Here is a 23,283-nt window from a genome sequence, read left to right on the forward strand (position 1 = left end):
CTCCATTCCAAAAAGGTCATATCTGTTTACTCTGGTTCATGGGAGTTTATTTTTAAATGGTAATCTAACTTCAGAAAGTTTTAGGTTAGGAGACCACAGACGTGGGTTGTGACTTGGTTGCATTTAGGTTTGAGGATTTGCAAGACCCCTAGAAGGCATTCCCTTGTGTTTTTCATATTGCAGATTTTACATATAAAAGGACAAATAAGGGGGCTGCAGAGATGGCTCAGAGATCCTGAGTTCAATTCCTAGCAGCTACATGATGGCTCACAACCATCTATAATGTGATTTGGTGCCCTCCCGTGTGAGTGTGTCAGATCCCTTGGAACTGGAGTTATAGTTGTGAGCTACTATGAATTGAACCCAGGTCCTTTGGAAGAGCAGACAGTGCTCTTAACCACTGAGCCATCTCTCCAGCCCCCTATACATTTTTAAAAAGGACTTTTGTTGAAATGAAATATATTCAAATATAAAATTTATTTCCACACAGTTTTACAAGTTAAATACTTAAACTTCAGAAAACACTAAGGTTATTTCCATTTTAAACCATAAATGTCTTAAAAGCTTTCTAAAATGACCACCTTAGAAGGTGGTTGTAAATTACTTAAACATAATTACAAATCAGTGCAGTAGTGGTCCATACGTGTGGATTCTCCCAACTTCACAGAAGCATTATCTTGAGCCCTACGCACTTATCAACTCAAACTTGAACACGTGGCTGTAACTGATTTAAGTTGCAGTATTTTTTAAATCTTAAAATAGCTTGAAGTTTGTGATGCAGGTCACTGGAGCTACTTAGTTCCTTTTTTTCCCTTTTGTTGCTTCCTTTTTGTGGCCCAGTGTGACTAGTTCTTTGGGTACAATCAAAACAGTTCCATCATGGCAGTACTGAAGTGCATAGTGGTTTGGACTGACTGGCCTACCTTGATCATCTCTTAACCTACTAAAAATGTCATGGTAAAGGTCATGCAGCTTCTGTCTCATGATGTCAAGAGCTTTATTACATTGAGCTTGCTCACTCTTAAGGGCTTCCTTCTTTGCTTGTAAGTTACATATATCATCTTCTAGATTTAACAAGATGTCTAGTTTACGTTTACGGCAGTTTTGAGCAGCAACTTTATTTTTTCCTCTTCGTCTGATGTCTCGGATGAGAGAAACTTGTAAGTCTGTCAGACAGTGTCTACTTAACATGCTGTTAAACAAGTCAACAGGCATGTGGACAATTTCATCTACAGAGAAGGGAATATGCAGAGCTTTAGCACGCTGTTCATCTCTGCTCAAGTTTCTATCTGGGTCATCAAGGCACCCACTGATTTTCTGTGACTTCCCTGACCATGTAAAAGATTCAGATGTGGGCTCTGGTACTCCTGACTGTGAGTGGTAAGTGTGGTCATGAAATACTTGTTCACATTCGAGATCCCCATGAAAGCCAGATACAGTCCTGTGATCCATATGGCAATGTTTATGGGGTTCTGGGTAGCATCCTCCTATAGCGCCTAGGTCATTACTGTAACCTACAGCACCATCATACATACAGTGGGAAGAATTAGACTTGGTGATAGAGGTGTTATAACTTGAATTTAATGAAAGCCCAGAATTAGAGTCCGGTTCTTCAAAAAGTTGAGAAACTTCCAGTGGACTGAAACCTGTGGCCAATGACATTAGGTTTATTCCATCAAATATATTTGAATCAATGTCATACAAGTCTTGGCTTGTTAGATTCCTCATGTGATTGTCAGCAGGTAGAAGAGGCATGGCAGGAATGGCTTGCTCAGGATTGGTATGAGAATTTAACTGTAGAAATGGTTCTTGTGCCTGTGAAGACCTTGCTGCTGGATCTCTTCTAAATGTGTTGTTGGGACACAAAAGCATGGCTTCGTGGAGGTTAACATCATGGCTTATAGCTTGGCTCAAATTTATGTTATGTGCTGAGGAATTCACACTTTCGTTGATACTGCTCCAAAAAGGTGGAATGTCTTCCAGTGAGATGCCCTGAAGAGAAAAACAATTTCAAAAGGAGTTCCATTATCTTAAGTAATCTCACGTCAATGCATTTGGATCCAAAAATCCACATTGTGAGGGGTCAAGGTTAGTAAGCTAATGAGCATTCAATTGAGAAGTTAAGAGACTCATCACTGATTGATCTGAATTTGATAAAATGGTATTTTAACTCTCACTTTGTACTTTAAAATATACTTGGTAAATTGCTATGTCCTCCAAGTAGGAGAGTCTATAATTCACCTAGAGGTCTGTCAATTGAAGGTTTGACTTTGGGGGGTGGTATTTAAATACAAGATCCCTTTTACCTCCAGGGAATGTTCAGGCTGTGATGAAAGCAGTTGAAATAAGTCTTCCAGAGAAAAAGATATATCTGACCAATGTAGATGGCTCTGTATACAAACAGAAAATGTTCACTGTCAGAAAAACATTGACACTAGGTGTGGTGGTGCATACCTGTACTCCCAGCACTTGGGAGGCAGAGGCAGGTGGATCACTCAGAGTTTGAGGCCAGCCTGATCTATAAAACTAGTCCAAGATAGCCAAGGCTACACAGAGAAACCCTGTCTCGAAGAAAAAAACATTGAAATCTTAGTTTTAGGCATTTTACTGCTTTGGTTGTTTTTTTGTTTGTTTGTTTTGTTTGTTTTTTTTAGAGGGGCTTGTAACCAAGGCTGGTCTGAACTCACGGCAGTGCTCCTGGCATGCACCATCACACCTGTCTCCCATCTAAAGAGCTTCTTGTTTGGTGGTGGTGGTGTTTTGAGACAAAGGTCTTTTAATGTAACAACCCTGGTTGTCCTGGAACTCACTCAGGAGACCAAGCTGACCTCAAACACAGATCTGCCTTCCTCTGCCTCCTCAGTCAGTGCTGGGGGCCCGCATTGAAAGAGTTCATTTTTGCTTAAAGCTATTTTGTATGACTTTAAAAAAATTTTTTATTACTTTATTCATATTACATCTCAATTGTTATCTTTTGTATGAATCTTAGTCTTCAAGAGTTATTAACTATAAGTTCATTTTGATTGTATATTTGAGGGCCCCGATTTCTAGCAGATGAATAGTTCTGCTTCCTATTAGCATTTTAGGTGGGAAGTTCATGCCCTCCTGGATATGGATTTGAGGCCCTATCTCTAGTATCTGCTTTGAAACCTGGTTCCAGCCCTTTTGATTTCAGTTCCCAATTAAGTTGTGAACTTCAGTTCATTCTTTTATCACTATTTTAAAGTATGCAGCAAGGATGGAGAGATGGTTCAGATGGTAAAGCCTTCTCAGCACAAGTCCTGAGATCAGTTGCCAGAAACCACAGCAAAGTGGAAGTCGAGAACAGGTTCCACTGCATTGCCCTCTGACCTCCATACATGTGCCTGGCATGCACAAAATACCTACTCAGAATACACTAAGGTATCTGTTATGAAGCATATTGTGTATGTGTGTGTGTCTGTATTTCAATGCTTAATGAATAGTAACTTCTAAGTTGTTCCTTAATTGGAAAACTATATTTTAGTGGCTTGTGGACTTCTTGTAGCCCAGGATGATGGTAGATCAACAGGGAATACAGATACTAGGCTGTCCTCAAATTCAGAGAGATCCACCTGCCTTTGCCCCCCAAGTGCTGTGATTAAAGGCATGGGCCACCACGCCTGTTGTAAGATAGTCAATTTTGAGATTTCATTTCATATAACTTGGCTAATTGTCCCTGTTACATAAAGGCAGGCATAGTGGTGCTTGGCTGTAATCTCACTATTTGGGAGTTAGAGGCAGAGGGATTGTAAACATAAAGTCAGCCCCAGGATACAAATAGCAACGTCCAGCTGGGTATGGTGGCACACAACCTTAATCCCAGCACTGGGGAGGCAAAGGCAGGCAGATCTCTGTGAGTTCGAGGCCAGCCCAGTCTATAAAGTGAGTCTAGGACAGCCAAGGCTACACAGAGAAACCCTGTCTCAACCCCCCCCTCTAAAAAAAAAACCAAAACAACAAAAAGCAAGGCCCTGTCTCAGTAAAACTACAGAAACAGGAATTGTTGACTGTGAACGTAGCTTAGTAAAGTGCTTGCCTAGTATACAGAAAGCCCTGGCAAGCCTGGAACCTTCTCACATGCTTACCTCATTTCTAGACTCAGTGATCTCTGCTTCCCAGTCAGGTGCATCTGCCATTTTGTTTTCATCTTTCCTACTATGTTGTAGGGATTTCGAGTGGCCTGATACCCCGTCCTCATTTTCTTCATGCTGGGAATTGTGATTCACAGTTTCATTCTTTTCTTTTAGTATCTCATTCTCCTGTTTAAAAAATATCAACAAATATGAAAATTCTTTAGAAATCTTACTGTTGACTAAAACCCACAGTTATTGTCTGAGGCAGGCACCTCATTATTTCACTATCAAAGAAGCATTCAATTCTAAAACCAAGGTCAGCTTTATGTCCTGCCCCTCTTAAGCACCCCCAGATGTCTAATCTGCATACCTTAACTTGCATATATCTATAAAGCCCCTAAATTGAAATTACTAAGAAATTAAAATTAGAAATCAATGTGTCAACCAGGCAGCTTTTATTTAGTTCTCAATTGAAAACATATCAAGACATTAAGTTGGAAGCAAATATTTATCAAATGTAATAGACATATATATGAATATTCACATGTAGAAAAATCCAAGAAGCTTAACAAATTAAGTTTTGTGTTGTCTATGAAAGGCAGATGGGATGGCGACGGGTTGGGAAAGGATTTGATTCACTTTATAGACAAGTGTGTACTTTTATACCCAGAAGACATCTGCTTTCACTTTAAGACAATTTTTAAATGGTGAGAGACTCTTCTAGTTAAATGTTACAGTGGAACAGGAACTATCTACTGACACTTTCCACTATGACACCAAAAGGCTGTGCATATGTCGCTCAGGTGTTACATCATTCAAAGATGTTTCCAATTTCTTTTTCTTTTTTATCTTATTTTTATTTATTTTTGGTTTCTCAAGACAGGGTAGTCCTGGCTGTCCTGGACTCCCTTTGTAGACCAGGCCAGCCTTGAACTCATACCGATTTGTCTGCCTATGCATCCCAACTATTGAGATCGGAGGCTAAAGGCGTGCACCACTATACCCGGCTTTCTTTTTCTTTTTGAAACATAGGTCTCACTCTACAGTATGGAAGTCAGGCTGGCTTTAGCCTTGTGGCAGTCTTGCTTTCAGCCTTCACCCTCAGCATTGTGATTTCAGACATGAGGCTGCCCCCACCCCTCCTCTCCCTCGGTTCCTTTTTAAAGACAAGATCTCTTTGTGCAGCCTAATCTGGTCTTGAATTGTGACCCTCTTGTTTTAACAGTGTACTGGGATTATAGGTCCCTGCCACCACTCCAGGATGGCTTTATGATTTACAGGAGCATGATGCTAACAGGATTAACTCAAGGGTCTACCTCCCTACCAACACACAGAAACAGTTGAGAAATGTAAATGTCAACAAAATGAACATCTACAAATGCTGGGAGTGGGGTGGGGGTGGGGCGCAAGACAGAATGCCAATGTCCTAGAGGCCCACTTGGTTTTTTTGGCTTCTCTACCTGTCCAGCAGTACCTCACTCCGAGACACTCTGCTTTCTCTCGAGACTCTGGAGTGTTTTGTGTCTAGGGAAGTCAGTCTCTCCATGAGCACATTTCTCAGGACACCCCACTACTTCCCTCCCCTCAGTTCCTTTGGTTGTTCCTTGTTTCCCATCTATGGGCAATACCCATTGGCCACTTATTGTGGGCTGGTACCTCCTACCACACCACCCTTTCCTTGGTTCCTTATCACTCCTTTAGCTTCCAACCTACTATTTGTAGAGGAATGTTAATTTAGAACATGGTTGCTCTGGCAAGATGATCTAGGTCTCTGTGATCCAGCTGGAATACAAACATGCCTTGAATGCAGGAGACAGAGTCAAACAGATCTGAGTTCAAGGCCAGCCTGGTATAGAGCAAGTATCAGGTAAATAGAAGTTTAGGTCCAGGTGTGGACACCTTTAATCCCAAACAACCAAGGTAAAGTTAGTTTGTAGAGGGAAGCACCTATGCTTAAAAGTGATGTCTAATTGAGTGGCAGAAAAGCTGAAAAATCAGAGGAGACTTGACAGACTAGGATATGCCCAATTCTTCATGAGACGAAAAAGGAAAGGGAAGCTACTTAAGAGGCAGTTTTTTACCAGGACAGTAATAGAGGGTTGCAGAGAGAGAACTCAGGTGAAGACTGAGCCAAAAAACAAGAAGCCAGGAGATTAGAGCAGAGTATTGAGTTGGTTTGAAGCTAAGGAGAGCAATTCCAGGCCAAGAGAGAAGCCAGATTAAATTAGTCAGCTGGGAGAAGAGTTTGAGCCAGAACAGCTGAGCTGAACCAGCCAGCCCAGAGCTCAGAAAGAACAAGGAAGGGTGAGCTCATTAAGTAGTAAGTCTCAGAGGCTGAAAACATTCTAGGCCTACGTTAGATTGTATAGAGGCTAGAAGCTTCCAGGACTAGGCCTAGGTTAGCAGAAGGAGGTAGTAAGTTATGTTTACAGTTATTCTGTACATTTTTGTAGGGAAATCCTCCAAGCTCTGCTCTCAGTGTGTTCTCTCTCAAGGGCATTTCAACAAGGAATTTTGTTCCCAGCACAACACTGAAGTGGCTTGCCAGGCTGTCCCAAATCTAAAGGCTCTCCATCGATATTATATCTGACCCATCAACAAATTCTGACACAGTCCCACTGTTGTCTTAGCCCCGCTCTCTGATATATTTTATGTGTATGGATGTTTTGTCTGCATATATATGTATACCTCATATACATATATACCTCATGTGTGTCTGGTGTTCATGGAAGTCCATAGAAGGTGTTGGATGCCCTGGGGCAGGAGTGACCAACAATCTTATGCCACTACATGTGTGGTAGGAATCAAATGAGTTGTTTTGAAGCTCAGACAGTGTTCTTTTGCTTGCTTTTCTCCTTCTTCTTCTTCTTCTCCTTCTTCTCTGTTTTTCAAGACAGGGTCTCTGTATAGCCTTGGCTCATCTGGACTCACTTTGTAGACCAGGCTGGCCTCGAACTCACAATGATCCACCTTCCTCTGCCTCACAGGTGCTGGGATTAAAGGTGTGCACCACCACAGCCTGGCTTGCTTGTTTGTTTTTCAAGACAAGGTTTCTCTATGTAGCCCTGGCTGGCCTTGAACTCAGAGATCCAACTGCGTCTGCCTCTGCGTGTTGGGATAAAAGGCACTTGCCACCACCACCAGTCAGCCAGTGCTCTTAACCACTGAGCATCTCTCCTACCCTTCTCTTTATTTTTTTTCAAGAAAGGGTTTCTCTGTGTAGCCCTGGCTATCCTGGACTCTCTTTGTAGACCAGGCTGTCCTCGAACTTACAGAGATCCACCTGCCTCTGCCTCCCAAGTGCTGGGATTAAAGGACTGTGCCACCATAGCCCGGCTCTATATTTTTAAAAAGCACCTTTACTACCAACACCTAACCACTTTTTTTTCTGTACCATTTAGCACCAGCTATATTAATTTTTTGCTGTCTGTTCCACCAATATGGCAGGGTCTCTCTCTCTCTCTCTCTCTCTCTCTCTCTCTCTCTCTCTCTCTCTCTCTCTCTCTCTGTGTGTGTGTGTGTGTGTGTGTGTGTGTGTGTTGGGGGAGCACCTGCACATGGGCATTCCTGCATATGTGCGCAGAAGCCAGAGGAAGGTGTTTCAGTGTCTTGCTTCATATTACTCTCTGCTTTATTTTCTCTCATTGAACTTGGAATGAGGTGAGCAGCCATCAAGCCAAGCCCCAAATTCCTCCTGTCTCTGCTCCCCCACCCTACAACACTGGCTGTGCCTAAATTTTTACATGGGAATTTACATCCAGGTCTTCACACTTGCAGGACAAGCACATCCCCACCCACCCACCCACCCACCAAGACTGGGTCCCTCTGTGTAGCACTGGCTGTCCTGGAACTCACAGTCTGCTTCCCAAGTACTGGGATTAAAGGCATGTGCTACCACTGCCTTGCTAGGATGAGTTCTACCCATCCATCCATCTACCCATCCATCTTCTTGGAGACAGGGTCTCTTCTCTACACAGCCCTAGGCTGGCCTCGAACTCACAAAGATTACATGTGCGCACAACCAAGCCCAGCATAAAACAGTCGTTTCTTGAAGGCCAGGACCCTGCCTCCTGTCTACTCCAGAGCTTGTCATTCACTGCCCTTTAGCAACAACATCCTTAGACTGTGGCAGGAATCCTGGGCTAGTCCTGTCTGTAACCACAATGCTGAGTCGGCTTCTCTCAAGTGGGGAGGGAGCGAGGACAGGAGGAAGGGGTTTTGGATCACCATTCCTTATACTGCTCATCTTTGTCCAGGCTTCTTTTGTCAACCCCGATGTTGGATTCCCAACAAAGCTTATTTGGCTTATAAAACTGCTGTGATTGCACAGAATTTCTACAATCTGTAATGTGTGAGGTAATGAAATACACAAGAACACCCACACAAATATGCAAACAGGAGTATATGCCATGACAGCACACACAGGCTAGATCCCACCCATAAGGAAACTGATCAGAGGAGCAGAAGTCTGGGAAGGCTGCATGGGTGTGTGAGTGAGTGAGTGAGTGTGTGTGCATGCGTGCATGGGTGTGTCTTTTACAGTGTGATGGGCTGGTAACCTTCTGGGAAACACAGGGAAGAACTTAAGTTAGAGAAATTCTACATGACCAGAATAACACTGCAGGCAGCCAACAGTTGGTTAAAAGTACTTTCATGTAGGGCTGGAGAAATGGCGCTGCAGTTAAGAGCACTGGCTGTATACTTACAGAGGACTTGGGTTCCATTCTCAGCATCCACCTGGTGGCTCACAACCATCCCTAATTCCCAGGGGGATCCAACACCCTCTTCTGGCCTCTGTGATAAGATCTGTACAGCTTCCAAAGCTGGGTGGCCTGGTACTGGGAGGGTTATCCTCATGCTAAATGAGGAAAGGATGTCCCCTACCCCAGCAGCTGTGTAGCGTTGGACCACTTGCTAACCCTCTCTGACCCTCAGTTTCCTGAACTCCATGGAATTTGCCTTTTAAGTAGTTGGGGAAATGCTCCCTTCATACATTTCCTATAGCTTTTATTTGCTAATCTTGAGAACAGCCGCCACCACCTCAATTGGCATTCCAAAAGAAAGTGACAAGTCCATCCCACCCCACCCGCTCTGTCCTTTGCAATGTCTCTCAACCTGCTGGCTCACAGCTGAGGCATAGGGGTGTCTTCAAGGAGTGCTTGTGGTGGCCTCTTACAGCACAGGCAAGCTCAATGTGTCATTAAAATAATTCTACTTGTGTGTAGGTGAGTTTTATCCTCATGGTCTGGAACCCCACTGCAAAAAAAAAAAAAAAAAAAGGTTCATGTGTGTCCGAGGAAGCTGGCATAAATGTGTGTGGGCGGGGCGGGGGCGGGTCACTTTATGTGATTTTTCAGATGATGGCGCTTGAAGGGAGGCCTGCCTCGCCATATCCTGCTCTCATTCTGCGCAAGGAGCGCCCCTCGTTGGGGAACCTCAGGTTAGGACTTCTGAGCAGCCTGTCTCCAAAGTCTCAGGCTTTTCTCTGTGGCGCCTTGGTTGTGTCATTGGGCCTCTTCTTCCCCAGCAGGCTAGAACCCCAGCTTCCTGCTCGTCTCAGTCACCCAGGCAAGTCTGGAGGGAAGGTTTTCTCTATCAGTGAAGAGTAGGGTGAGGGGATGTGAGGTGCCAAGCTGGGCTTTTCTCTGCGAGCTTTTGGGTTTTGTCTTGTTTTTTTCTCTTGTAAAGTCGCTAAAGACCCTGTCTGCTGGCAGCTTCAACTTATTCCACCACACTGGGTCCTGAGGAGCGGGCGTGGGTGGGGGAATTGCTCCTCTGACTCCTGCCGTGCCCTTTGTGAGCACTCGCAGCTGGCCTAACTGGCCCTTTCATTTTCTCACCTGGGGGAGGAGTGCTGCGACCTGCTTTGACTCTGAGGGCTGGGTGAACCTTCAAAAGACAAAGAACAGAGCCCTGTCTGTGAGTGGGATGACATCAGAGGGAGCTGGGAATTGAGGCCCGTCTCTAGGCTGGAGGCAACCTGGAGTCATCCGGCCTAGAGAGAACCGAGGAGCCAGATAAAGACAGCCTGTGTCCTGTTTGGCCTGGGTGGTTTTTAATAGCAGTTTACAATAATTACAGCTCATGTCTACTAAGCTCTCACTGGAGGCACCGCGGCTAGTACCTCACTTAAGCTGTTTAGCAGCCGGGCAAGGTATGTACTGTTAACATTCCTTTCACAGAGGAGACAACTGAGGCACAGAAGTTAGACAAGTAACCTTCTGTCACAAAGTGAGTGACAGGATTTACCTCTGGTGGTGGGCATTTTCATTTCATAGCCAGCTAACACCTGGTGCTGAATTTTTTCTTTGGAAAGTTCTCTCCTGCTCTGATACTTTACATTAATAATAATAATAACAAAGTTATTTAAGCCTAATGTGGTGGTGCACGTCTTTAATCCCAGCTCTTGGAGGAAGAAGCCAGCCTGATCTACAAATCTAGTTCCAGGACAGCCAGACATTTAATTAATTAATTAATTTGTGTGTGTGTGTGTGCGCATGTGAAAGTCAGGGGACAACTTGCAGCTTTCCTTTTCCACCCTGTGGGGCCCAGGGATTGCACTCGGGGCCTCTTGTTTGATGGCAGGAGCCTTGGCCCACAGCACTACCTTACCGCTAGCCCCTCATCATTAATATTTATTTATTTGCAAGCTAGCCCCTCATCTCCCAGCCCATTCCACTTCATTCCAGCGAAATATTACTTGGAATGTGGGACATCAAAGGAGTTTGGGAAACTGAGTTTCAACTTTAAAGCACCTGCTCCGTCAGCTGACACATTAGCCCTGACCCTCCCTCCCTTCTGTCCGCCTCCTGCATACAAACAGCTCCTCGGCTATCTAAAATGAGCAGTCACATCCCACTGCCTGTCTCATCTCCTTCCCTAGTAGGAAAAAAGGAAAGAGTCCTTTCAAGCCGGAGTGGACTCTGCCTGGCAACAGTCTTCAGCAGTCAACTGCAGAGGATGAAGACTCCTGGGAGGCTGACACGGAACTCAGGGCATCTGTCAACACACAGGAACGAACCAATAGTCTTGTCTCGCCAATTTGGAAAGGCGGGTGTGCAGCGGTGCCAGGTGGAGGTGGGGCTGAAGTGGTTTGACTTGTCAAGGCACCCAGTGTCCATGGACTCAACTCAACAGGCTATCTTGCTCTGTAGGAATCCACGGACGTGGTTACACCAGCTGACTTCAATTATCTTCAGTAATTGAGTAGCCACATCCAGTGGGGTTGAAAGACTTCAGGAGTAACACAGAGGCTTCCAGGAGGAGAAATCTGGCCATGAGCCTGCATCGTCCGGGCCTCTGGTGAGCGGCCAGGGAATTCTATCGCCTTAGCTGTTTGCACTTGCCAGTTCCTACAGCTGTGTTGGCCAACTCCTTGATTTGTCTGAGTGAGTGAGCTTACTCATTCATATTCTGTTCACTCCAGCCCCCCACCCCAAAGCCTGGCTGAGAAGATGGGAACCCAGCTCTAGGCCCTGGGGGCTTCCCAAGGCACGACCACACTCTGCCAGCCACCACCTGCTACCCACCCACAACATATGGGGCACATGCCTCTGCCACCTCCAGCTGCTCAGAGAGGTATGAATGGTCGCAAATCTGTCACAGCTGTGTCTGAGGAGCCATTCCCACACGAAGCTGTCCCAAATGGGAGGAGACTGTTTTTCTCTTTGAAGTTCTCAAGTGGGTGGGAGGCACGGCTTACTCAGTGTAGAAACAGTAGCCAGCTCTAAGCCGGGCAAGGTCACTAGCTTGCTCTATCAGTTTAGAGCACTCCTAAACCTCGGCAGCTGAGGTTACGATAACTTGAAAGTCTACTCTTCAATGACCCCATCCACTTGAGTGGCTGACCGGAAGTGACCATGAAACGATTTCAGAGCTGATCTACTTTTTACTTGGTGATCTGGCCTTGAAGGACCCAAAACCCACCACAGTCATGGCATCCACGTACTGCGAGCCTTAGTACAGTGACCCTGCACATGGTATATGCTGCCCCTGGCCTTGGGCAGACCGAAGTTGAACCTCAGGCGCCACACTCCACACACTACAGTTCAAAGTAGAGGGTGCCTTGTGTGACAGAAGAAGGGTTACAGGGTGCTCAGGGGACAAGGAGGTGCTTTGGAGAAGGGTGACAGCTGAGCCAGCCTGAGGCTATAGCAGTGAAAGGCACAGAGGAATTCAAGGCTGGCCTTCTGGGCAAAAGATAAGAGAGGCAGAAGTGACCCTGGGTTGTCAGGGGAAAGGAGGGGAAGTTGGTTTGGGCTGACAAGTAGGTCACAGGCAATTTATCAGCGGGCTATTAGTTCAGGAAGATCGGTGTCACCGTGGCCACACCTGGGGAGCCTGGAATGACAAAATACCGAGCTGAAAGGTAAAGAGCTGATGGAGCTTCTTCCTCAACAGAAGCAGCCCTGGCAGCACAGCAAAGTCGGGGGTAGGGACGTAGGGGGTAGGGGGGAGGGTAGGGGGGGATGACAATGACGACTCTGGAACCTTGCAGGATGATTGATTGACAGGAGCGAATTGAAAGGACCACAGGCATGCCAACCCTGCTCAGCTTGATCGGCTCCATTTCCCCAACAACCCTGTTAGCACCCATTTTACAGAAGAGAGAACTGTGACCCCACCCCCCACTGGCCTGCCCCAAATCCTGGGGCCTGTATATTGGATTCTTACTATGTGAACTAAGCAGGAAAATAGGAAAGTGGGACATAACTGAACAGATGAGGAGATTCCTTTGTAACCCACCAACACCCCCCACCCCGCAAAAAAAAATACAAACCAAACAACAACAAAACCATAATCATGGTGACAACAGTTTAAATCACAGTGCTCAGAAGGACACACGGAGGGCTGCCACAAACAGCGCCCCTCACCTCCCAGCCCCCACCCATACGGAAACCAGCTGACTCAGCGTCCAATAGCTGGAGACTGGGCAAGCTGTGTCCTCTAAAATCCCCACTAAGTCCTAATTCCTAGCCCTAAGAATGTAGCCACAGTAGGAAACCCGGTCACTGGGAGAGAGCTGGGTGGACCCTATGTGACTGCCCTTCCTAGAGAAGGGGGACATGTGAAGAGGAAGGCAAGAGTCTGACTGGGCAGCAGAGGCCACAGAACACCAACAACCCCCGCAAACCACCAAAACGCAGATTCTCCCATCCATCCTTGGAAGGAATCAACCTGCTGATACTTTGCTTTCCACTTCGTGCCTCCCAAGTGAACTTCTATTTAAGCGCCCAGTCTGTGGGTCCGAGTGCAATGGCCCATGCCATTCTTTCCCACTGAAGGAGCCAAAGTACACCTTTACAATGTCCTCTAAGAGCAAACTGAAAAGCCTGCAGTGAAGCCACAGTGCCATGAGTGAAGACTATGCCTGTACCACGGCTCAGTGAAAACCACGTGCTTGTTTCCATCTCTGACCACTTGCCTAGGCATTAGGGAAAACTTTCAATTTTTGAAATGGAGACAAAATTTACTTCAACATCAGAGATGGCCTTTTTCTCCCCTTCATTCTTCAGATTAACTACGGACCGCAGTGATTATACAACCCGAAGGACACATCCTAAAGAAAGTCAGGATGTTTGGTAGGATCGCTCAGACAGCAGAGGGTTGAGACAGGATATACATTTACAAGATGACCACAAACCAGCATAGTTCCCAACAGCTCTTTGAAATGTTGACATATATTCAACTCTACAAAATTGTTACTTCAGTGGTGGTAGCACTCGTCTTTAATCCCAGCACTCAGGAGGCAGAGGCAGAGGGATCTCACTGAGTTCAAGGACAGCCTGGTCTACAAAGCAAGTCCAGGACAGCCAAGACTACACAGAGAAACCCTGTCTCGAAAAAAAACAAAATTGTTATTTAATTTGTTTGTTGTTTTCTTTTATGTGTATGGGTGTTTTCCTGCATGTATATCTGCATGCTCTGCAATGCCCGGAACCTGAGTTACCTGGTTGGTAGCTACCATCTGCTTGCTGGAACCCAAATCTGGGTCCTCAGCAAGAGCAGCAAATGCATGTGGTGCCCTCGGGGACAGGAAGTGGGTGTCAGATCTGCCGGGAACTGGAGTAATAGTGTGAGTCACCACATGGGAAAGCTGGGTAGCTTTATTTCTTGAGAGCCTATAGGCTTCATCAGTTCTAAGTGAATGGCCATGGTATAAAAGGAAGCTGTCAGCTCTGGGGAATTCCAAGTCTGTTTTCATGATTATTAGCGCCTCTAAGAAGTGAAATCAAAGCAGTACTTTCGTTTGATTCTTTTAACATCTGCTGTAAAATGATTTTTGCATGTGTATGAAGGCTGTCAAAAGTTATACTCTAAAGCCACAACGGTCTATAGCTTGAATGTAAGCCACTGGAATTTTCTGGGGTATAAGACAACTGGGCACATAAGACGACCCCCAACTTTTCCAGTTAAAATATAGAGTTTGAAATACACTTGCCATATAAGACCACCCGTCTTCCAACGCACACCCTGTGCAGCAGACTCGGGCATGTGTCTATTTGTAGGCAGGGCACAGACAGCCTGGTGCTTTATTAAATGCCGGCAGACAGCCAGCGCCTGTGTGCACTGCCCCTTTAAGGTGCGCTCCACATTCATCCTCACAGTCCTGGTGGAGAGCCAGGAAGATGCGTGCAGCTTGCTCCTCCTTGCTTCATACTCCCCACACAGAGCAGGGGATCAGCTACGGCACCCCCCCCACCCCCCCACTATATGTGCTGGACATATGAAGCAAGCTGCAGCTAAGTACCTGGCATATAAGATGACCCCGACTTTGGGACGGATTTTTCAGGGGCAATAAGTTGTCTCATACACCGGAAAATACGGTACCCATCAATTATCTAATTCTCTACCTACACTTCTACCCAACCTACACATTCACTCCCCAGGAAGCACACCGGATAGACAGTCAAGTCCAAAGGAAGCAGCAGATGGGAGCAAGCGCAGATTTCACAAGTAGGGAAAAGAACAGGTGTGACCCAGGCACTGAACTGGCATTTCACACTCCTCCCCCTCCAGGAAAACTTCACTCCACTACTGTTAGTGAGATGCTGGGGCTTGCATTCGCATAACCCACGGAGGAAGTGGGAGGAAGTGGCACTGCTTCTCTAGCCCGTTTTTTTCCCCCCAGTCATAATCTTCATTAGGAATGCACAGCCTGCTTTTTATTTTATTATGGCTTTTAAAGGATTTATTTATTTTTACCTATCGTGTATGGGTGTTTTGCCTGTACATCTGTCTGTGCGCCCTGCACATGCTGTGCCCTCAGAGGTCAGGAAAGGGCATCAGGTCTTCTAAAGCTGGAGTTACAGATGGTTGTTCGCCACCATGGTGAGTGCTTGGATCCAAACCTGGCTCCTTTGCCAGGGCAGCAAATGCTCTTAACCCATGGTATCTCGAGCAGGCATACTGCCTATTAAAAAAGCAATCCACCTGGCATGGTGACGCATGCCTTTAATCCCAGCACATGGGAGGCAGAGGCAGGCAGATCGCTGTGAGTTTGAGGACAGCCTGGTCTACAAAAGCCAGTCCAGGATAGGCAAGACTGTTACACAGGGAAACACTGTCTTGAAAAACCTAAAAAAAAAAAAAAAAAAAGACAAGAGAAACCTTGTCTCAAAAAACAAAAACAAACAAACAAACAATCCAAACCAGGCATAGTGACACACACTTATAATCCCAACACTTAAGAGGCTGGGACAAGAGGACTAAAAGTTCAAGGCCACCCTGGTAGTCAACACATTTGTGGTTGCTCATACCTATAATCTCAGCACTAGAGGGGGAAGAGGAAACCTCAAGAGTTCAAGGTCACTTTTGGCTACATAGCAAGTTGAAGACCAACCTAGGATACATTACACCCTATCCCCAAACCACCACCACCACCACCACCACCATCACCGCCACCACCACAAGCCCCAAGAAGACCATAAGCAAACAAACAACTCTAAGACCAGAAAGCAGTTGTCTTGGGGCCAGGAGACAAGGCTGAGTCAAGGGCTGACTCATCCTATCCCAGATGCATTGTTATGGAGAGAGCCTGAACACAGCCCACTGTAGTTAATATACCAATCTGGGAAACAGAAGACTCGGAGTCTCAGGCCGCTTCTGGCATCAAGTGGTGTATGGATTTAGCCAAGTTCCCTGACCTCCTTGGTTTTCTTTACAAAATCGGACATGTGCAAGGCACTTCCACAACGGTGCACTGGCTCCTAACCCTCTAAAAGGCTGGGCAACTGGTCACTGCTTGATGGAACAGGACCAACCCTGTCCCCCTCTGCTACCACAGTCTAGTAGGAACACATATCAGCACAGCCAGGGAAGGTATTGCCAAGAAAAGGGTTAGGGGGTTATGGGAGATGGGAGGAGGAGGGACCACAGTGACTTTAATCTTTCCTCTATGAAAGAGGGTCTCTAGGCCCTTGTGAGGACTATGGCTGACACAGAGGGCAAGAAGATAGGAAGAGACTGACACCTGGTTTCATATCCCACCCTCCATCACGAGCTAGGCTTAAAACAAACAAACAAACAAACAAAAAACCAAAACAACAAAGAAAAACAACAACAAAAACTTGCATGAGTTTCTTTTTTTCTGGAGGCAGGGGAGAATTCAAGACAGGATTTATTCGGCTGTAGCCCTCCCTGGCTGTCCTAGAACTCGCTCTGTAGACCAGGCTGTCCTCGAACTCAGAGATTGGCCTGCCCCTGCCTCCCCCTGCCTCCGAGTGCTGGGATTAAAGGCATGCACCACCACAGCCACCACCATCGCTGCCTGGCTTCAAGTTTCTTAAGCTGTGTTTCAGTTCCCAAGGCTCTCAGAGATGCCAGCCTACTAGTCTACATAGGTATCAACCAAGTAATGGGGGGAAGGAATTTCTCAGAGGGGGGGAAAAAGCCTTCCTTCCCTTCAAAGGCTTGTACACTTAGCACGCTGGATGACATTCGGCTATGAGAGAGGTGCGGGACCACCTTATACAGAATCTAATCTAGAATTTAAAACCCACACTTTACAGGACTTGAAAATGGATGCAGATGCCCTCCGAAGATGAGAGGTGCCCTTCCTCGGGTGACACCCCTTCCCCTTTGGAGTTCAGACCTATACAGTGGAATAGGGAGTGGTTTCCAGTCTCTTCTAAACCAGCAGGAAGCTACCAAGGCTAACTCCAACCCCCAGCCCATCAGCTCCCTTCCCCCGGGAGGAGGAAGGGATCAGATTAGCATAACAGTGAATCACTAGCGCCTCACGCAATGACCCCCCCCCCAAGAAAGGGTGGAAGAGCCCGTCAGGCAACTGCCTACACAAACAGGGTGATTTTGAAGTGCCGCAAACAAACCAGTTTAGCCCCATTTTGCATAAGACTGCTCTTTTCAAAAACAACAGACAAACACTTGTGGATTCACAACAGACAGCGTCAAGCTCTGGGCCGAAGTCTTTCCAGTTCCAGTACATAGGTCTTGGGGGGAGGGGGGGAACCGTTTAAATACAAAGAGTTCAGCGGAAGGGTAGCAGCGGCAACCAAGCAGAGGGCATTCGCGTGTCACAGGCAAGCCTACGTGTTTTGTGCACGTTAATAAGGGACTTCCATTAGGGAGGACTCTCGGGCGAGGAGGTGGATGGTTGGAATCACAGAGGGTCCGACTGCACTGAACCCCGTGGCTCCTTATTCCTACAGCACAACCACAAACAGGCTACAGATAAGGTTAAATTCAGGGCAAGGGCCCTGGCCTTGGTTTGGGTGCGTGTTTCTTCAGGATGCGAATATTCTCAGAGGCCGAGAGGCCTCCTCCAGATCCTGTACTCACGCACAGGTTTCCCAACAAGGCATCTTTATGCACTCGGGGTATGGATTAAAGATTCAAATACCACGGTCCACACGGCTTCCCCATTACCTCTCGCTTCCCCATTACCAAACTACCCTCTACACTCACCAAACGCAAGGGTGTTCTTCGTACGCAAATGGATTTCATCTACTTTGCCCCCAAATCAAACCCCCAGCACTCACCTCCTTCATTCAAAAAGAGGGGGGGCAGGTTTGTCCCACAACCTACAACACCCTGGGGTAAGGAGAAAAAAGATCGCGCGCGTGTCCCTGCCTAGCCGTCGCGACCCTAGGGCTCGGGGACAGTCCTTCCAGTCCTACAGGGCTTAGACCTGCCACTCGCTAGCGTCCCTTTAGGTTACCTGGCTGGCGCGTCCGCCTGCGTCTCGCACCTGCGTCGTCGGTTCTGCCGCCTTCTCCTCTTCCTCCCTCCCTCCTAGAGGGCTGCTATGAGCCGCTCGAGGATCCCCGCCGCCCGCTGGTGGCGCCTGGCCGCCGTCTCCCACGGCCGACGAGGCTGCGGTGCCGAGCAGCCCGTGGGCCCCGTCTGCGTCCCCGGTCGCCACGCTGTGCACTAGCCACGCGTCTACGCGGGTGCGGGGAATGAAGGGGACGCCGAGAGCGCGCACTTCGCTCAGCAGCCGGTCCTTAGCAGGCAGCAGGGGGCTGCGTCCCCAGCCTTCCGAAGCCGAGAAGGGACTAGAAGCCGAAGCGGGGCGGGTGGGACAGAGCGGGAGCAGCTCTTCCCAAAGTGCGGCGGCCGGCGGTGGCTGGCAGAGGTCCAGGTCCACACGGAGCCCCGCCAAGCTCAGCAGCAGCGTGAGGTGCAGGAGGCCGCCGCCCGCCCACCACGGCTTCGGGAGCTTCATCTCCCACTGCGCGCCTTGGGATGCGGGCGCCCACCCGGCGGGGCACTGCAGCCGCCGCGGTGACACTTGCGGAGTCCCTGTCGCTGGCACCAGCCGGGAAGACAATGGATCAGGACGTACAAGGGGCCGTCGCAGCCTCTCTCCAGCTAGGCACAAAGGCGCTCCCTCGGCTGCTCGCACAGTGCCTGGCGCGGCCGGGGACCCGGAGAGGCGGAGGAGGAGGCACCTGCAACACCCATCTCTCAGGGCACGCCCTACGGCCTGGCCACGCCCTACAAATAAGCCCCGCCCCTAGTCAAGCTTCGCCCCGCCCCGCCCCGAGCCGAAGCTTTACTCCTGGGACACAGACCCGTCTGTCCGTGTCTCCAAGCCTTTTTATAGGAAGAGCCTGAAAGCATTTTGGAATGGATTTGGGGCTCCCAGAAGCCGCCGGCAGCCCTGTGGTAGTGAGTTGGAGCACTCTAGCTGAAAAAAACTAGGGGTGGGAGTGGTGGAAAGTTCGGGAAGTTGAGTGGGAGGAGACAGGGTGTGTAAACTAGGGGGAGGACACTCTCCGGAGGTTTCAAGCATATGTAGGCACTTTTAGGGACAGCTGGCCAGCACAGAGGGAAAGAGGAGTAGACCCTGAATTCAGATTGCATCCCCCTCACCAGCCAGTTTTACAAGTTTGTATGGGTTTCTTAATAATCTGAGTTTCTGTTCCCTTGTCTATAAAACAAGGATAATAGCACCTCAAAGAGGGATTCAGGGAGGTCAGCTGAACTATACAAAAGTCAGGAATCAATACAGATTCCAAGCCTCCTTTCCTTTTTTTTTTTTTTTTGGGTTTTCAAGACAGGGTTTCTCTGTGTAGCCTTGACTGCCCTGGACTCGCTTTGTAGATTAGGCTGGCCTCAAACTCACAGCGATCCTCCTGCCTCTGCCTCCCAAGTGCTTGGATTAAAGGCGTGCGCTGCCGCCGCTGCTACCACCACCACCACCGCCTGGCTCCAAACCGCCTTTTCAATGAAAGAATATTACGCAGACACATGCACATATGTTTCCACACCCTCACAGAATCCTCACTACTCCCTAGAGGTACTCTGCAAATTCTAGTCTTCCCTCATGGCATCCTTCCCTCCTTACTGAGAGCTGAGAACACCAGCACTGCAGAGTGTGTGTGTGTGTTCAGCACTGCTTCCTAGGTTGAGCTTGGGCAAATGCTCAGCTCTCTGTGTTGTGTTTCCCAGGAGATTCAGGCAAAGCACCAAGCTCAACTGTACAGGCAGGAAGTATTGTACTATCTGTGGGGTGTTTTCACCCCCCCCCCATCTTCTATGGGGTGGCCCTCAAGGCTACATCCTCTGAATATTCAACATATGGGATTAATCTCTCCTCTATCTCTTCTCGCACAGTGCTGTCTCCAGCTGCCAGCATTGCTTGCCACACTTGGCCCATTCTGCTTTGTGTTTCACAGAGGCTGTGAGGGCTAAGTCTGATCTGACTTTGTAAATTCTTGAGGGCCAGGAACCTGTTTGGTTCACCTTTGTACCTGCACAGTACCTAACATGGCTTTGCAAGCTGAGATATTCTTTTAAGATTTATGTATTATTTATACAGTCTTCTGCCCACACGTGTGCCTGCCCACCACAAAAAGACACCAGATCTCATTACAGGTGATTGTGAGCCACCATGTGGTTGCTGGGAATTGAACTTGGGACCTTCTGAAGAACAGACGGTGCTCTTAATCTCTGAGCCATCTCTCCAGCTCACCAGCTGAGATTTTTACCAACCCTTTTTCATTCCCTTTGGGGACTCTAGCAGAGAGAGGCTCCACTGAAGGTTTGTCAATTAAGAACTTTTTAAAAATATATTTTATTTAATTTTAATTTATGTGCATTGGTGTGAGGGTGTCAGGTATTGGAGTTATAGACAGCTGCCATGTGGGTGCTGGGAATTGAACTTGGCTCCTTTGGAAGAGCAGGCAGTACTCTTAACCACTGAGCCATCTCATCAGCCCCTCAATTTAGAACTTTTGCAAGGTTCGATCTCATGCTCTGGCTCTCCCCCCACCCCCCACCCCCACCCCCGCCCACCACCTTGCTCTCCCTCTCTCCCTGGGGGCTATTCAGTGTGACAGACCTTGTCCAGCCAAAGTCATAGGAGCAGAAGTAGAGATTGATTGATTTATTTTTATTTTATTTCTTTATTTTGGGTTTGCTAGGGATAGAATGCTCTGAGCTACATATCCAGTCCTTGGTTTTCTCAATGTGTATTCCTGCCTGGCCTCAAGTGCTCCAACCGCTGCCTCTGCCTCCCTAGTACTGGGATTACATGGTGTGTACTGCCATGCTGGGCAGAAGGCATTTCTACCTTAAGCCTTGAGTGACTGGGCGTGTGGGGTGGGGCATGAGGAGGGGAAAGAGGTTTACTACGTAGGAGTCTTGGGACAGAGCCTTGATCGCAGCATTTAGTCCCTGAATAAACGGTTCAGGAAGATCTTGGCTTAGTAAGTGTCTGCCACATGCAGCTTTTTATAGACCGCTTTTCTTCCTGGTGTGCTGTTGGAGACTCTGAAAGATATGAAATGGGACGCTTGGTCCCGTAGCTTGTAGCCTGTTAGGGAGGATGTGTATAAGTCTGTGAAATCCTTAGAAACAAAGATGGCACTTGAGTGCTAAAATATTTTGATGTAAGTGACATTAAGGGTTTCTCTAGGACATGCCTAGGACATCATGAGAACACGGATAACCCATCAGTCATGGCAGTCACTTCCAGACTCTAGCACACAGTTGGTGCTCAAAAAATGTTTCTTTCCCCCCTTGGGTTGGGCTGTAGTTCAGTTGGTAGCGTTTCTGCCAAGCATGCAAAGGCCCTGGGCTTGTTACATTTGTTTTTTGGGTTTTTTTTTTAGAGATTTGTTTATTATTATATATATATTATAGATGGTTGTGAGCCACCATGTGGTTGCTGGGAGTTGAACTCAGGACCTCTGGAAGCGCAGTCAGTGCTTTTAACCACTGAGCCATCTCTCCAGCCCACATTTGTTTATTTATTCTATGTATGAGTCTCTTTCTGTGTCTCTGTGTCTGTCTCTGTCTGTCCTTGTTTCTCTCTCTCTCTGTCTCTCTCTCTCTCTGTTCTGTGTGTGTGTCTGTCTCTGTCTCTGTCTCTCTCTCTTTCTGTGTGTGTGTGTGTGTGTGTGTGTGTGTGTGTGTGTGTGTGTGTGTCTTCCCTGGTTGAAAACATGACACCATATGCATGTAGAGTTCAGAAGGAAACTGGCAAGGGTTGATTTTCTCCTTCCACCATGTAGGCCCCAGGGATTGGACTCAAGTTATCAGAGCTGGTGGCAAGTGTCTTTACCCGCTGCGTCCTGCCGGCAGGGAGTACTGTACTATCTGTGGTGTGTCCGTCCCCACCCCCCACCCCTATCTTCTATGGGGTGGCCCTCAAAGCTACATCCTCTGAATATTCAATATATGGGATTAATCTCTCCTCTGTCTCTTCTCCCACAGAGCTTTCTTAGTGCAGGGAGCTGTGCCTAAGATTGGAAACTGTCAAAGTGCAGAAAGTGTGTGAGCGCCTATGGAGTTCCGGGGATATGCGTGAGATTATATTACACCTTCCAGCCAGTCTCAGAGACCATCTGGAAGAGGGTGGAAAGGTTTTAAAATCCAGGGGTCAGGGAGTTTGGAATAAAGTGTCTCCTGGACATGCCTGCCCTGCTGCACCTAGTCTCACTCAGAGAGAGTGAGGCAGTGAGTGTTCTGGCCTGGAAGGGACAGGGGCTCCCTGCCCCCACCCCATCTGAGAGGCTGTTGGCAGTTGGAGGCTCTAGAGGAGGAGGAGGATTCGGTTTTCCTTATGGTGCTCATGCCTGGCAAATTGAGCAAAAGTTGGTTGATGGCTCTGTTCACATGAGAATTTGGACATGAAATGTTTGCGGAGTAGGTGACTTAAAAAAATAGGAGACTACAGTGTGTCAGTTGTGTGTGAGATCAGTGAGCATTTGGGAGAAATAAATGGGAATATGATCAATATATTTATTGCTGAAATTCTTAAAAAAAATAAGTAAAATGTATAATTTAAAAGTTCACTGTTTAAAAAAAAGTTCACTGTTTAATGCTGTTAAAATTCTTGTGGAAACTTTGTTTTAAAAGAAACGGCCACCGAATTCACCTGTACCTGTACTGACTTAGAAGACTTGTTGCAGACCCAGACGATGGGCGAAGCTCAGGTAATTCACCTGTGCTTTTCACCCATTTCCTCCCCCCCTTTTTTTTTTCCAGTAAATGTGAAATACCTTCCTATGTTTATTAAGGAGGCTTTTGATAAATAGTTTTTTTTAAATGATATTGGTGGAAAAGGTAATCTTAATAACCATTTAATTTTCTTTCTATGTTGGGAGTAAACATCTTAAATATGATGTATCCTGGTACATAAATGACCTGTGAAAAAAATGGAAAGTCATTTAATTTTACTTAATTTTAAGAAGATTCGTTATTGCTTGTCTGTTCCCTG

The 23,283-nt window shown here is 47.2% G+C and overlaps 2 protein-coding genes across 13 annotated transcripts in view; one reads left to right on the plus strand and one right to left on the minus strand.

Annotated features, from left to right (window-relative positions):
* Positions 1-458: 458 nt before the first annotated feature.
* On the minus strand, positions 459-19,018 carry NFE2L3 (NFE2 like bZIP transcription factor 3). Of its 2 annotated transcripts, XM_084784796.1 has the most exons (4): positions 18,274-19,016; positions 4,107-4,280; positions 2,307-2,390; positions 459-1,992 (listed from the first exon to the last, which is right to left on the minus strand). In XM_084784796.1, exons 1-4 carry the CDS (start codon positions 18,778-18,780, stop codon positions 796-798), a joined length of 1,962 nt encoding a protein of 653 aa, XP_084640922.1. In that variant the 5' UTR covers positions 18,781-19,016; the 3' UTR covers positions 459-795. The 2 variants fall into 2 exon arrangements, with proteins under 2 accessions (XP_084640922.1, XP_084640923.1); XM_084784797.1 differs by lacking the exon at positions 2,307-2,390 and having other exon boundaries at positions 18,274-19,018.
* A 9-nt stretch (positions 19,019-19,027) lies between these two features.
* The window catches only part of LOC311599147 (uncharacterized protein), a 93,872-nt gene continuing 89,616 nt past the window's right edge, over positions 19,028-23,283 (plus strand). For 3 of the 11 annotated variants that reach the window (XR_014779778.1, XR_014779779.1, XR_014779780.1), the window contains exons 1-3: positions 19,033-19,226; positions 22,278-22,333; positions 22,923-22,999. Coding sequence is in view for 1 of the 11 variants with exons in the window: in XM_084784810.1 (XP_084640936.1) it covers positions 22,694-22,709; positions 22,923-22,999 (93 nt within the window). In the remaining 10 variants the exon portion in view is untranslated. Of the gene's footprint in view, positions 19,227-22,277; positions 22,338-22,582; positions 22,714-22,922; positions 23,000-23,283 lie in introns of those variants that run through there. The other 8 variants (XR_014779776.1, XR_014779777.1, XR_014779783.1 and 5 more) reach the window with 6 other exon arrangements.

This window comes from Acomys minous (assembly GCF_964271855.1).
Source record: "Acomys minous genome assembly, chromosome: 6".
Classification (NCBI taxonomy): domain Eukaryota; kingdom Metazoa; phylum Chordata; class Mammalia; order Rodentia; family Muridae; genus Acomys; species Acomys minous.

Excerpts from the sequence above, each read along its gene's own strand:
- NFE2L3 (XM_084784796.1), bottom strand. The coding sequence starts at position 18,780 with ATGAAGCTCCCGAAGCCGTGGTGGGCGGGCGGCGGCCTCCTGCACCTC. Across the intron at positions 4,281-18,273 it reads CAGGCGGACGCGCCAGCCAG|GAGAATGAGATACTAAAAGA; the intron begins GTAACCTAAAGG and ends TTTTTTAAACAG. Across the intron at positions 1,993-2,306 it reads AGCCTGAACATTCCCTGGAG|GGCATCTCACTGGAAGACAT; the intron begins GTAAAAGGGATC and ends TTTTCTCTTCAG.